The sequence below is a fragment of the Artemia franciscana genome, chromosome 15 (assembly GCF_032884065.1).
Source record: "Artemia franciscana chromosome 15, ASM3288406v1, whole genome shotgun sequence".
Classification (NCBI taxonomy): domain Eukaryota; kingdom Metazoa; phylum Arthropoda; class Branchiopoda; order Anostraca; family Artemiidae; genus Artemia; species Artemia franciscana.
The window spans coordinates 16,113,581-16,127,527 of NC_088877.1; the positions used below are offsets into that span (position 1 = coordinate 16,113,581).

At 35.4% G+C, this 13,947-nt stretch overlaps 1 protein-coding gene across 1 annotated transcript in view; it reads left to right on the plus strand.

Annotated features, from left to right (window-relative positions):
• Positions 1-13,947, plus strand: part of LOC136036099 (2-oxoglutarate dehydrogenase complex component E1-like) — a gene marked incomplete in the record, with an annotated part of 66,754 nt that overhangs the window by 35,532 nt on the left and 17,275 nt on the right. Inside the window, 3 exon segments of the mRNA XM_065718095.1 lie at positions 3,102-3,357; positions 6,000-6,234; positions 8,132-8,311. Coding sequence (XP_065574167.1) covers positions 3,102-3,357; positions 6,000-6,234; positions 8,132-8,311 — 671 coding nt within the window.

Here is a 13,947-nt window from a genome sequence, read left to right on the forward strand (position 1 = left end):
AGATCTTAAAAGGGCAAAAACATATCCTAAATCTTACTTGTATCCATTTCCGATAGCTGTGATAATCACTAGAATTTAGGCACCCTACCCACCCTCTCCCACAGGGTGGAATCATTGCCAAGCCTTGAGTAGGTATAGCTAATTCGACTACTGTTACTTTGAATTAAATTTGGTTGAAATCTGACTTTCTTTATTGTACATACCCTGATGACAGTGACTTAGTGACCTCTCATCCATCCAAAGAGGTCGTAATGGTCATGGACCTCCGTGAGGCACAACTGGGAAAAGAACTGTTATCTCTCATCAGGCTCGGTTAAGGTGCAGCGGCTTCTTATGCTAACTGTCTTGACGATAAAAGTTTAGACACTCATTTACTCTACAAAATCAAATAGGGTCCTAACCTGAAAACCGCAACATGGAAATTAGCTCCCACTCTCCTCTAAATTTGCTTGGGATCTGTAAACTGTTTATTAGATGACGTCATTTTAGGCTGCCATTCCCGATAGAGAATTGGGCCGTAATTTCGAAGTGCCGCAAATAGTAGACGGACTATTATCTTTCACCCACTTTGATTGAGATTCAACAACCTGTTCTGAAAATGTGAAAAAAAACTTGGGACTCCCTCCCTCCGTTAGAGTTGGGTCACATACATTCCCTCAAAAGGTGCAGTTAGGGTTTTTATTCTTCTCACAAAAGTTTAGATTAGATAGGCTATTCTGTTAGATGCCCCATTGGAAAAAAAGAGATCCTTTTCACCCTCCGATAAAGCTTTGATCGGATCCTGGTACCCAAAAGGCAGATTTAGGACACTATTTCTTAATTCCAACCAAGCTTGGTTGACATTGTACAGCTTATCGTATGGACAATACTTAGAAATTCCCTATCATATGCCAATAGTTACATTTCGCTCTCAGATTTAAAAGGTTCAACTAGAACACCAGCCACTACTTCCCATCAAGTTTGGGTGAGGTTCGATGTCCTCTTGAGGCAGATGGCCTAATGCGAAGAGCCTATTAACCCTCCCTCCATAAAGTTGGGTTCACCTCTGACTCTCAAAAGCAATAAGTAGGAGACTGGGCCTCACTTCCCACCAAGTTTGGTTGAAATCTGATTACATGATGACTTGATGACGTCCTGATGACTTGAACTTACTTACCTCTTTCCCCCAAAGAGGTTGGATTATGGCTGGACACTCAAAACACACAACTGCAACTCTAGTGCTGGACTTTGCACCAAGTTTGGTTAACTTCCAATGGTCATTTAAGGTAGACGTTCTGATAAATATTTGAAACCGTTTACCTTCATCTTGATTGCTAATTACGATGAGAGCAATAAAAAAAAACATCTCAGACTTATCTTTTCTTTTACACATCGTCTTTCTATTTATTGTTTTTCAGGTTTGAAGATATATGCATGGCTATGCATATTAAGAAAATCAACTGCTTCTTTTGAACCCATTCTGTTAGTACCAATATGAAATCTTTATAGTTTGTTCAACCATCCAAATGTATTATACGACTCAAGATTTTTCCATGGTGAGAAGAGCAGTCATAGATTTCCCTCGGCATTTTTTTACAGTGACATTTTGAGTTTAAAAAAAATATATCCCATTCAAATGTTTACTTGTACGTTAAGGGAGGAGGGAAGCGGTATTCAAAGTTTTTTTTAATTTTAGTGCTTCTTTAAGATATTCAAAAATATTTGCCTCAATAAACTGCTGTTTTGGGCTGCAGAGCGACTATTCTCGCCCAAATGCGGCCAAGGTGAAAACTCAAAAACAATCAGCAGCTATTTATACAATAAACAATAAGACACTCCTATTTTTGATAAGTTTTATTCTGATGCACATTTTTTCGAAATGTATAATTTAATTGTTATAAAAGAAAATTTATAAAGGGTCAGAAATAAAAAGAAGTTTGTCAGATGAGTATATAGAGCCACGTTAAAACTTTGAATGATGAGGAACTACCCTAGATATCATGGAAGCTATTGTCCCTCTCCGCCCTCTCCCAGTATGCAAGTTCAATTTATTAATATAATACGCATAACAAATAAAATACACTAGGTCACCACGGAGAGACAGAGCTCTTGATTGTGGTGACCCCATCAATATATACAACATAAATAATATTAGTTGAAGATCCTAACTGGATTCTAACTTACGCCTTAATAGAAACAACACACATTTCCAGTCCAACTTTTCTGTGTAAATGCTTCGAGAATTGCTGTGTTCATGTAGATGTTGGTTTTTATGCGAGGTATATTCTTAAAGTAAGTTCAGTTTGATGATAAGAAAAAGAAAGGCCAAGAGAAACTGTCTAATATAAATAACTGTAATGAATAATGAAGCCATCATTCATACAGGCACTTGTAATGTCATGGCACATGTTCCATATGCCATTTTCATAAACATCGTTGCCTGTTAACTATGTAGTACAAGCTCTTAGAGCTGGTTATCGTAGGGAATGTTTAATTTAATTTTGATGAAAAATCAATACAGATGTTTGCTGTGATGTCCTTTGGGAACTGAGTTACTCAATACGGAAAAAGAGCCGAGAAACACTCACAAATGGTATTATTTTGATGCATGGCAATGCCCGGTCTCACGTTGTCTATTTTAAAGAAAGACACGAGTGTCGACTATGTTGATTATGGTAGAAGGATATTTTTCTGTTGTTGAAGGTTTCTTTTTTTTTCTTTTCTTTTTTAACCATCTGAGATGAAAGGGAAATATCCTTTATCATTTTTCGGATTTACTTGCCCCTCTCTTCTCTATCATTCCCTGGTATTTGGAGGGGATATGGTTTGTGGTGTCTTTTGTTTTGTTTTATAAATAAAGTTGAAAAAAGTGAGCTTGTGTCGAGATAATATTATTGGAAGTATCATTTGGTTTGAAAAAGAGAAGAAGAAAAAAGAAAACTTCATTGATACCAGTAAATTTAGTAAAATGTATAAAACTAGAACATAAAGTGTTTATCTAAGTGTGACTACGTTAGAACTATAAAAATAATATAATTAGACAAAAAATATATGCAAAGATTAGGAATTTATGGCAAGCTTTTTGCTTCTTTTCTTGTCTTTCTAAATGGTTGCCTTTCTAGATGAAAAAGACATGAATAGAGTCTTCAAGTTGCCTGCGACAACATTCATTGGTGGCAAAGAACGTCAGCTCCCTTTAAAAGACATCCTGTCAAGGCTTGAAAATGCTTACTGTCGCCATATAGGAGTTGAATTTATGTTTATCAACTCCTTAGAACAGTGTAATTGGATTCGTCAGAAGTTTGAAACCCCCGGCATTACAAAGTTTGATAATGAAACTAAGAGATTGATTTTGGCTCGTTTAGTTCGTGCCACTGGGTAAGTTTCTTGAGCTATTTTCGCTTGCAATTATCTTCAAATGTGTAGTCAGCAACTTATGACCCGTGGGTCATTGAGTGATCCCTTTACTAATTATAAAAAAAAATATAAATATAAACAGAAATGAAAAATAAATGTTATGCATTCCTAACTATAAATACACAACAAAAATGTTTTGTGTTATGTATCTGACTTTGTGTCTCCGATTTGTGTATTTTGGTCAAAACTATTAAAGTGGTTACCAGTAGTACGAATGATAAAATCAAGTCGAATTTTCCTGTTGAGTATTTATTTTTCTTGTGGGTGTTTTTTTTTTGTTTTTTTTTGTTCACCATTACACGTACGACTCTGTGTGGGTTTTACATCATTAAATTGATAAAAAATCTACTCTATAAAAATCAATGTTTCCTATGTAAGTTGATTCCGTATGCAGATTTTGACTTTCCAACATTAAAAGGAATACTAATAAAAATAAATTCTAGTAAAGGTCCAGCAGTTTAGAAAATTGTAGAACATCATTCCTAGTAATAACTATTGGAATACATTACTTGGAACTATAACCCTGATGACCATTGCCCTCTAAGATATCAAACCCACTTCAAAATGGTGAAACTTGATGCCAAATTTACATGTACATGGATAGTTGAAAGGTCAGTTATGGTTATTTGAATCTGAAAAATATTGTTCAAAAATTAAACTAGTATGGCTTGCAAATTTAACGTTTTCTTGCAGTAATTAAAATATTGAAAAGAGGAGTTAGAAAATCTCTGAAATTATCTTTTTTTTATCTCACATTTTAGTACCTTCGTAAAATAGACCTTCGAGTAAATGTTACGGCTTAGTTATGTTATGATGCTTCACCTGATAGACATGTAACCTTCATTTTTTCGGTGTAGTGTAAAAAAAAAATCATCTCGGGAGGCAAAAACTTTTAAAGCAACTCTGCCTCAATAAAACGGAGATTCAAAGACGTTTACCTGTCTTGATGATCTATTTTCATTATGTTTATTGTGTGTTGTAAATCTTTGTATCGTCGATTTTATTTCATCCTTTTATTTCCTTGCTGCTATAACTCATTGTAAGTTGAAAAAAAATGCAGTGCAAGTAAAAGGTGAAGTTTGAAATGACCCTTCCCTTAGACCTTGGTTCCGGCAGTGCCAGAGGTACACTGGGTATCAGTGAGTAGCCTCCTATGACATATCACGTGAGATACTACGCGGTTATCCCCCCACTCTGAGATGAGGCTCGTCTGAAGGGCTCTTCCGTCATGTCAGTACATCCTACAAAGCGTTCTCTTTGGTCTTTCTTGGTGACGGGTGCCTTCCTCCTGTCAGCGGAAACAATGCCTGGTTGGCTCTTTGGATGCACGAAGTTCGTCGTTGCTGACGTGCTATTTCGAGCTAATCCATATGATCCAGCAACGACAATTATTCTCAAAACCAGTAAGATGTTTGGACTGTTCTTAAGTTAACTTTAGGCATTCTATAGAGCAACTCAGGACAGACAAAACTTTGCTCCTGACCAGGCTGAAATTCAAATTCTGTGAGTTTCCAAACTGGTAGAAGTCGCTGAAATTATGTGTTGGCTACGGTTGTTCTGGTGCGCAGTTCTTTTTCTAGAGTGGATCGATAGCAGCCCTATCTGGGACTTTATGCTTCTTTTCGTCTTGCTGTTGCATCTATTTGTATTCTAGCCATTGGAAGTTACTATACTTCCTAAGAACTTAAAGTCTGTCCCCTGTCATCGCCTCCAGGCATGATTCCTATTGGTCATCTTCTAATTGACATAGCTTTAGTCTTGGGGGTGTTTGTATGTAATTTGAACTATTCCGGTTTCTTAGAGAATTGGTTCAGGAACTCTCAGAGCCTCTGTTTTTCGGCTTCTATGAGCCCTATATTGTTGGTGAAGTCGATGTCCTGAAGAAGTATAGATTAATTGCAAAAAAACTTCTTTTGTTCCCTCTGCTGAATAGTCTTACTTTATTATCATTGATTCTTTGAATACAAAGAACAACTTAACGATACTACCCTAGCCACACTGTGGTTTTTTATAATATAACTTCTGATTAACAAATTTTTTAAATACAGCTGTTGTTTATCTACTAGCAGTGTATTTATATAACTCTAAAATTAGACATGTCTTAAAATTTTGCTTTTTGGTTATGCTGTCAGTTAAGGACCGTGAGAACTTAACACCCAAATTTAAAACCCAATTATTCATCAAATGTTAAAATTGGTCGGCTTGAGTGATTCATCATGATTAACATCTAAGCTTAATTTTTATGGTGGTTTGACTTGATAAAAGATTTAATTTTTTTTTTAAAGCTAATAAAGACGGAAGCAATAGATTATCGATCTGTATGCTGCATTTGAAAAACAAGAAATGCAATTACATAATACTAGTAGAATTGTAGAACTTGGGGAAAATTAAGGCTGGTACAAGGATACCGCACTAAGTTCTTGCCATTTTGTTCTTTCACTTGTGTAGCGCATTTTTGACAAAATCAATAAAGAACGCGGATTTAAAAAATCTTTTTTTTCAAAGGGCGTGATTCTAGCATGTCTCGAGCATAAGTCTAGGGGATAAATAAGTGACAATGAGATTCAGGGAAATGACTATTGAAAATAACCTTCATCTTTCAGATTTGAGGCATTCTTGGCCAAAAAATGGACATCCGAAAAGAGATTTGGCTTAGAAGGCTGTGAAATGCTTATACCTGCTATGAAGACAGTAATTGATAAAAGTAGTGAACTTGGAGTTGAATCTATTATTATGGGCATGCCGCATAGAGGACGTCTCAACGTTTTAGCCAACGTTTGCCGTAAACCATTGGAACAAATATTCTGTCAGTTTGCTGGTCTTGACGCGGCAGATGATGTAAATGGATTTGTTTACTATACTTTTACTTGCAGCTTTTATGTGGTAGCTTTATCTACAGCTTTACTATGTTTTTTTTCCCGGACGAAACTCGAACTCCTTGAATTATTTGGAACCTCTAAACATAGAACTATATGTGCCTCTAAGCTCAAACTGCTTATAGCAGTTTCTTGATAATTTTTTTTTCTTCTTCTATTTGTACTGTCTTCTTATTTTGTTCTGTATTTTGTGGGTTTTATCCTACGTTTTTGTGTTTTTATTCATTATTTTGCTTTTATCTGTTGACTGAGACACCAAATTCTGAATTTGTGAACATGTGTTTCAGGTTTAAGAGGTTTATGCTAACTCTTTCTTTTCCATTATGAATAGGAAAAAATAATTATTCGGTAAAAAACCATACTTTTATTATATACAAGTCTCCAGCTGGGTATAGTAACTGTGTTGAAAGTTTTTATCCCAGTTTTTTAACTGCCTTTAGACTTTCCACTGTTATCGACATATACATTTTCGTTTTTGAGGTGACCATAAAAAGAACATCCTCCGTATTTTGAATCAGTTGAATATCTTTATTTAAAAATTTTATCTGTGAGTAAAAATGTGGTTTTTGCAACGCTAATCGAAAATATTGCCAGTACTAACTACTCGCTGCAATACCAAGCCATATGAGGCCAGTACAGCTGCGCGTGTTCCTCCTCCAGCCTTATATTTTTCAAAGCTTTCTCCTCCCATATAGTTCCAATTTCTCTTAAATCTTTTCTTGTTACCTCTTTCCATTACATTCAGGAACGACCTACTTTTCGTTTGGCTCCAGTTGGATGGCCAAAAAGAACAATCTTTGGTTATCTGTCGTTCTTCGTCCGTAAATATTGCCCAACCATCGTTTCCTTTCTTTTCTTGTGGTCTTACAAAGTAGGAGGTGACCTCACTTTTCGTTCAACTTACTGTCCTATACGGTCAGTTGAAATATTCCAAATATATGCCACATCTTTTCGAAGTATCCACACTTCAGACCTATACTTGACCACTGTCGCGACTCTGGCTTCCAGTATTCTAATATAAACTCGCAGACTTATTTTCTTACTTTTTCAAAAAAAAAGAAAGTTTATCCCTCCCTCCCTAAATGGCGATTCCAGTGGTGCACTTCTTGTTTTGATCCGATCAGTTTTGAGAGGTTTCAGGCACATAAAATCATTGCTTCACAGCCTATACAACATGTATCTTCAAAAACAACTTGAATAAACTGACTCATGATGTTTCCTTGATTTTAAAATTTTGAAAAAAGATGCTCTTTATTTAGAACACTAACTCTTAGTAATGATGTTGTCTGGGTCTCTAAAATACCGCATCAAACAAATTTTGTTGGGTCGTTTACCCTTATTTATTATATCATAACCTGCTTATACCCAACTCTATCCTAATTCTATTGAAACTATAATGACAAAAAAAAAGACCCGTCAGAACTACTCATACAAAAAGTGATTTTCCTTGTTGTTCAAGGTTGGGGGTTGTAAGTTTCCTGTATAGGGTTTTTGACTATGAAGATTTAAATGTTAAATGGTCTGTTTTTTGTTTCGACGTGACGAAATCTTCGAAGGATTTCAGGCTCCTTTTCAAAATTCCTGTAAATTTGTTTTCGAAATAACATACCACTATTCAATCAATCAAAATAATAGTTGTCATTACTGAATCAGCTGCAAATAGAGATTTCTTCTCGCCATAATTTTGCCAAAATACGTTTTTTAAATTTTCGGTTACTATGGGCAAGGGTGCATTCTTTACTAGATTGCAGCTATCATTTGGACCATGATTGCAGTATTTCATTTGAAGAATTTTGCTTGATTAGTAGAATAAGCTTGTTCAGCTTTTAAGTTTTCTCCTAATAAAAACACTTTTACAGGGATCTGGCGATGTCAAATACCATTTGGGCACTTATATTGAGCGCTTAAATCGAGTCACCAACAAGAATATCCGCCTTGCAGTCGTTGCCAATCCTTCTCATTTAGAAGCTGTTGATCCCGTCGTTCAAGGAAAGACCCGGGCTGAGCAGTTTTATAGAGGAGATACCGAAGGGAAAAGGGTATTGTTTTATTAAAATGTTTTAGGAATAGACTTAGAGTATATAGGGATATAGGGAGTATATAGTAATAGGAATAGAGTTATAGGGATCCATCAAGGGAAATTCCTATATTTTTACATTGTGTAGTTGTCAAGAGGAAAAAGGACATATATTGCATATTTGTCACTCCAACTTGTTGACGTCATAAACTGAAGTTCTTAAAAATGATTAATTCGCAGTACTTTCTTAAAAAGAATTGATCATTGATTTATTAAAAGGAATAAGCTGAAGTGAATTGTTGTCGTAAACCCAGTCATTTACAGGAATAATTTGATGGTAAGTACGTGTCTGATAAGTATGTGGGGTTTCTAATGGCATATATAATGTTACTAACCAAATTTGGGAGGGGGTGTTCTTAGTTTATAGAACTATTGCTTGCATTATTTTATTTGCCTCATATTTCTAGAATTATCGAGTGCTGCTGCTACATGCTAATGCGAATCTACTCATAGGTTGCAGTAAAACTTGAGCAGCAATTATGCGGAGTAAGAGAAAATGGGAACATATACATTTACACTTGGTAAACCCTAAGGAATAAACTGTGTATGGGACAGCTATCTTAAACTCTACGAATATTTGATATATTGTAATTTCTTTCGATCGCTGATTTGTTTTTCTATTTTTCTTTCCATATCATTCAGATCGCATAATTCAAACAAAGCAGAAACACCACAGAAAGCCCAAAAGTTGTTTAACTCAATTTGAAATTATAAGTAGCTGACAGTTCTTGGTAACTGTAAAGAGCGATGCGGCTCAATAGTAACGGAAACTCTAAGAAACAGAGCTTTGATAACAGTTGATGCTTTAAAAGAATATAGTTTTCATGCTGATTCCAAGTATATGAAGTTCCGTTAAGTTTAATGTTTCCTATCAAAAGTCACGAGCCTGAGAAAATTTGCCCAATTTTCAAAAAAGGGAAAGCATCCGGAAAAAGCATCCTAGCACCAGTTGTAAATGAAAATCACACCATCAGATTAGGTGTATCAGAGAACCCTATTATGGAGGTTTCAAGTTCATGTCTATAAAAATGTTGAAACGTGCATTTTCGCTAGAAGAAAGATCACGGATGAGTGTTCATTTGTTTTTTTGATTCCCAAGGTGTGATCGTATCGAACCAGAGATCCTAGAAGATCGCGAGAGGGCTCATTTGATTGGAAATAGTTCTAGCATCATTTTTAAGTAACTAAAAAGATTGGAGGGCAACTAGTCACTTTCCCACGCCCCTTTTTTTTCCTGTGATCTTCTAAACTAAACTCGTGATATTGTAAAATGTCACGAGTTATTTTCTTTGAGTTAATTTTGTAGGTATGTGTGCAGAACATCTCAACAGTAATTTTGATCGTTTTAAGTGTCATCTTTGCTATTTACTTCCGTAAGAAAAAGTCCTTTTTAAAATAATTTATACTTTTAATATGTTATTAATTATCTATATCAACAATTATTAAAATATAATGCCTATTAGTTCTATGATGTAAAAGATTTAATAGCAATACTAATTTTAAAAAGGTGTCCAAAAATTTAATATGTTAAATATAACGTTTGTCTTCTACGTTTTCAACCAATTTTTTAACGTATTTTTAATCTTTAAAACCCTGTACACAAAATTCCAAAAATTTAATCCGGGAAACAAATAAACTTCAACTATAGAAAAATAGTAAAAATGTTCGTCCTTTTCTTGCTATATTAAACTATAAGAGAGCAGAAAAATAACATATTAAAACCTCCACTGGGAACATAGACTTTAAAATTAAACCAAATTAAAAATACTGGAAAGGTTGATTTTATTGTGACCACCTCGTTTGTCAGGATGCCAAGTCAGGTTGAATTTGTAGATTTTTTCTAATCTGGTGTAAACATTGTGATTTAGTGGGATTTTGGTATTAATATATGAGTAAAAATAAACTATATCACAGATATGAATCAATTCTACTCTAAGATACCAAGTTTTATTAAATACAGGTTTGCCGTATAACTATTTTGCATTCGTATTGGGAAACTAATATTAAACAAATATTAAATTAATGCTTAGCAAGTTCTTTATTCAAGCTCTTAAAATATGGTATTTTTACTTGAACTTAATCGAAAAAATAAGTTCTGTATAATCTTGTGGTAATATCCTATTTATAACTTAGTTCAATGAACTGTGGTATTTGTTTTTGTGGATTGAATTTTCGATATCTCAATTCAAGCACTTTGAATGACCTAAACACATGTCAGTATGACAACAAGTCTCACTGAAGCAAAAAATAAAATCTTGAAAAAGTGACCAGTTGGATATCATTCTTCTCAGTTCATCTTCTTTATCAGAAACACCGTTCTAGTATTGTCTTTAGTAAAGTCTGTAATCTATAGTTGTTTTTTCTTAGCAGAGCTACTTCATATGAAGGGTTGGTCGTAGAAACTTTCGAGGGGACTCATTCAATTGGAAACTGAAAGTTCTAGTGCCTTTGAAGAGTCAGGAAGGATTGGAGGACAACCAGTCCCCTCCCACACCTTTTTAACTGCCCTCCCTTGCCCTTTTTAGTTGCCTCTCCCCACCTAGATACATCCAATCGAAATTTTGAGATAGCCACTTTGTTCAAATAGTTTAAAGGCAAATAAATATGCCTCCAGGAATGAAGCTAACCCCCACTGCCCCTGGGGCAAGGGCTATAAGTTATACAAGTTGCCCATTGTTTGTATATAGAGTTTGTTATTGAGAAAGGGATCTTTGATCTCGGGTACACAAAAAGGCTTATGGTATTAAGATGAAACTTTCATGAAATGTTGAGCGGGATGCTAAGTAAGATAAAAAGACTATGTGCATGCTGGTTGTCAAAACAGGTTTATCAGCAATATATAAGGATAGGCTAAGGGTATTAAGTTGAAACTATCTGACAGTAAGGGTAAAGGATATAGGTCCTCCATTGTCATTGCTGGTGCATAAGGTGTCAAAACGGCGTTTCAGTCACTGTGTACTTTTTTACATGGACCAGTAGCAAGCCTATCGCCCATCCTTGCGACAGTGGCGCTTAATCATTGGGCCTCGTTTTGTCGAGCAGAGTATCAATCGACTGTGCTATCAAAAGGTCAACAATAATAACAGAAGAGGGAAAAATAATGGGAAAAAACAAGAATCAAGCCTATGAAAGAATAAACTAGAAAAAAGAAAAAAAATACCAAAAAATTGGAATATTTCACTAAAAATGGCACTAGCTCAATCACTCAAAAAGGAATTGCCAGGCAAGAACCAAAGCGCTTTACAATAATTTAGTGAAACAGATAATTATGGCACAGTTTTCATAATATAAAATATTGAGTTACCCAAAAAAGCTTATTGGGTTGACATTTCAAAATAAGCTTAGTGCAAATTAAAACTTCGTTACAAATTTGTTTGCAATAATTATATATCAAAAATTCTTTTACCTTCCCTAGATGCGATTTATAGAAATAGTTTTAATAATTATTTCGGAGGAATTATTTATAAATAAAGCATAATGAATCTGATCTGAATAAAGCATATGAATCTGATATAGAATCATATTTGATCTGAAGTTTCTTCAACACAAATTATTTCTCAAGTATGACAGCCTATCAACGAAAATATTTTGTATGGTTCAAGTTGCATAACGTGACCAGAGGCATAGTAAAGGTAATCAGCACGCGGCGACAATTCGATCCCCCCCCTCCATCGACAATCCCTGCCTCAATATAGGTAAACAAAATAGTATTTAAAAAGAGTATCTCAGTCTGGCACCCCTGTTCAGAAACTGTCCCCAGGGACATCTAAGGTAAGGATACTATTTCATCGATGGAATATAAGGACAAATTGCTTGAGGATTGGTACAACAGCTTCGAAAATACGACCATAAAAAAGTGTAAATACAAAAATACTGAATGTTTGTAATTGTTTCTGACAAAACCACCGTGAGAACGGTGCTCTTGCACTTCTGAATCCCTACTTCTTAGTCGTTTAATTGGTAAAATACGTGTTGTAAACTTGATTCCTTGCAATGATTCCTTGGTTTCTTACAGGAAGTTTGTTTTTTTGCTTTCCCAGAAAAAACAAAATATTGGAAGTTCTTGTGGAATTAGCTTAATTGATACTACCATAAAATTTCTTATTTTTGTTCGAACATATAATTGTGTTGCGAGAGCAACACTTTGGTTTTGTCCCGTTTTTTTTTTTTTTTTTTCTATGCCGTCGATCTCAGCTTATTCCTGGAAACTGGTAAGGGTCTAACCTGTGCGGTTTTTACGCAAAGTGTGGACCTCAGGCCGGATTGATGAATATGACATTACATTTTGGAAAGCTCCGTAGAACTCTTGCCTGGGGCCAAAAAGGATAGTTTTTGCTTGTGCTTGAGCCAGAGCCTTTGGTGTGCGAAGTGAAGTGGAGTTGTATAGCCTATGTCAGAAAGGAGTATCTGAAGTTGTGCAGCCGAGCTTTCGTTTCATCAAACCATGTTTCTGCTTTCGAGTGGAAAGCTCCGTTCTAGCAGGCAAGCAGGCAGGCACCACTTTCAAATTGAAGATGGACTAAAATCTATAAGTGTTAAATGTCCTGTGGTGGCGCAGTGGGTTTGACCTTAGCTTGGTAATACGGGACCCAGAGATCGAATCACGCTGCAGGAATGCACTGCAGGGCCGACGCAGGGACCTTAGTAGTCAAGAAGCGTCGTTAATTCTTAAATAAAAAAAATATAAGTGTTAAATATATGCGGCAGTTCCCCTGCCCCACAGCCAATATATCTTCTTTGATTGATAAATAGAAAAATTTACAGAAACAAAAAAGTGCGATTTTCCCACGGGTCCGAAAATGCTGCCATCTATTATTTCCACCCATTTCTGTTCGTGATTTCAGCTGACTTTACCATTCTTTTTTTTCTACTTGGGATTGCAATAGAGAAATGGTATCAGATATGCCTCTTAAACTTTAAAAGTTCTCTCATTGTTAATGAAATTAGAGCTTATCCTTTGCTCCTTTTTAAGTGGTGGTGTTAGAAAGTTGGCCTCCGGTAAAAAAAAAGTCAACTTTGAACTAAGACAGATATAATTTTTTTTTTCAACGGCAGTCGATAGACCTTGATGAGCTGATCAAAATAAATGTCATCCATTTTTTGGTAAAAAAAATTCCTTCATAAGATAATCAGTTTGAAAGTTTTAAGGGGTTGACAACTTCAGTGGTAAGGTACACACTTAAACTAAAAATAGGCCGATACCAATTGTGAGATATATAGGGGACTTTCAAGCAACAGTCGACTATTAGCTTATAATCATCTTTGGCAATGAGGGGTTTGCAACTTTTGCTGATTGGTGTACCTATTATCTGTTTCTGGTGTAATTGATGGTAAGAACAACTTGGTTCCCGATTTTAAGAAATGTAGGGAAGTTGTAAGTAATAATCAGCTGTTACGCTACAATGATCTTCAGCGACGAGTGGTTTGCAACTTTTGCTAGTTGGTGTACCCATTATTTGTTTCCGGTAAACTTGATGTATATCACGGGAGAGGGACTTGTAAGTAAGAATCGGTTGCTAGAGGAGGCTCATGAGGGGCTACTAATTTGTGCAAATTGGTACACATCTATGGTCTTTTGATCCTGAAAAGTTACAGATA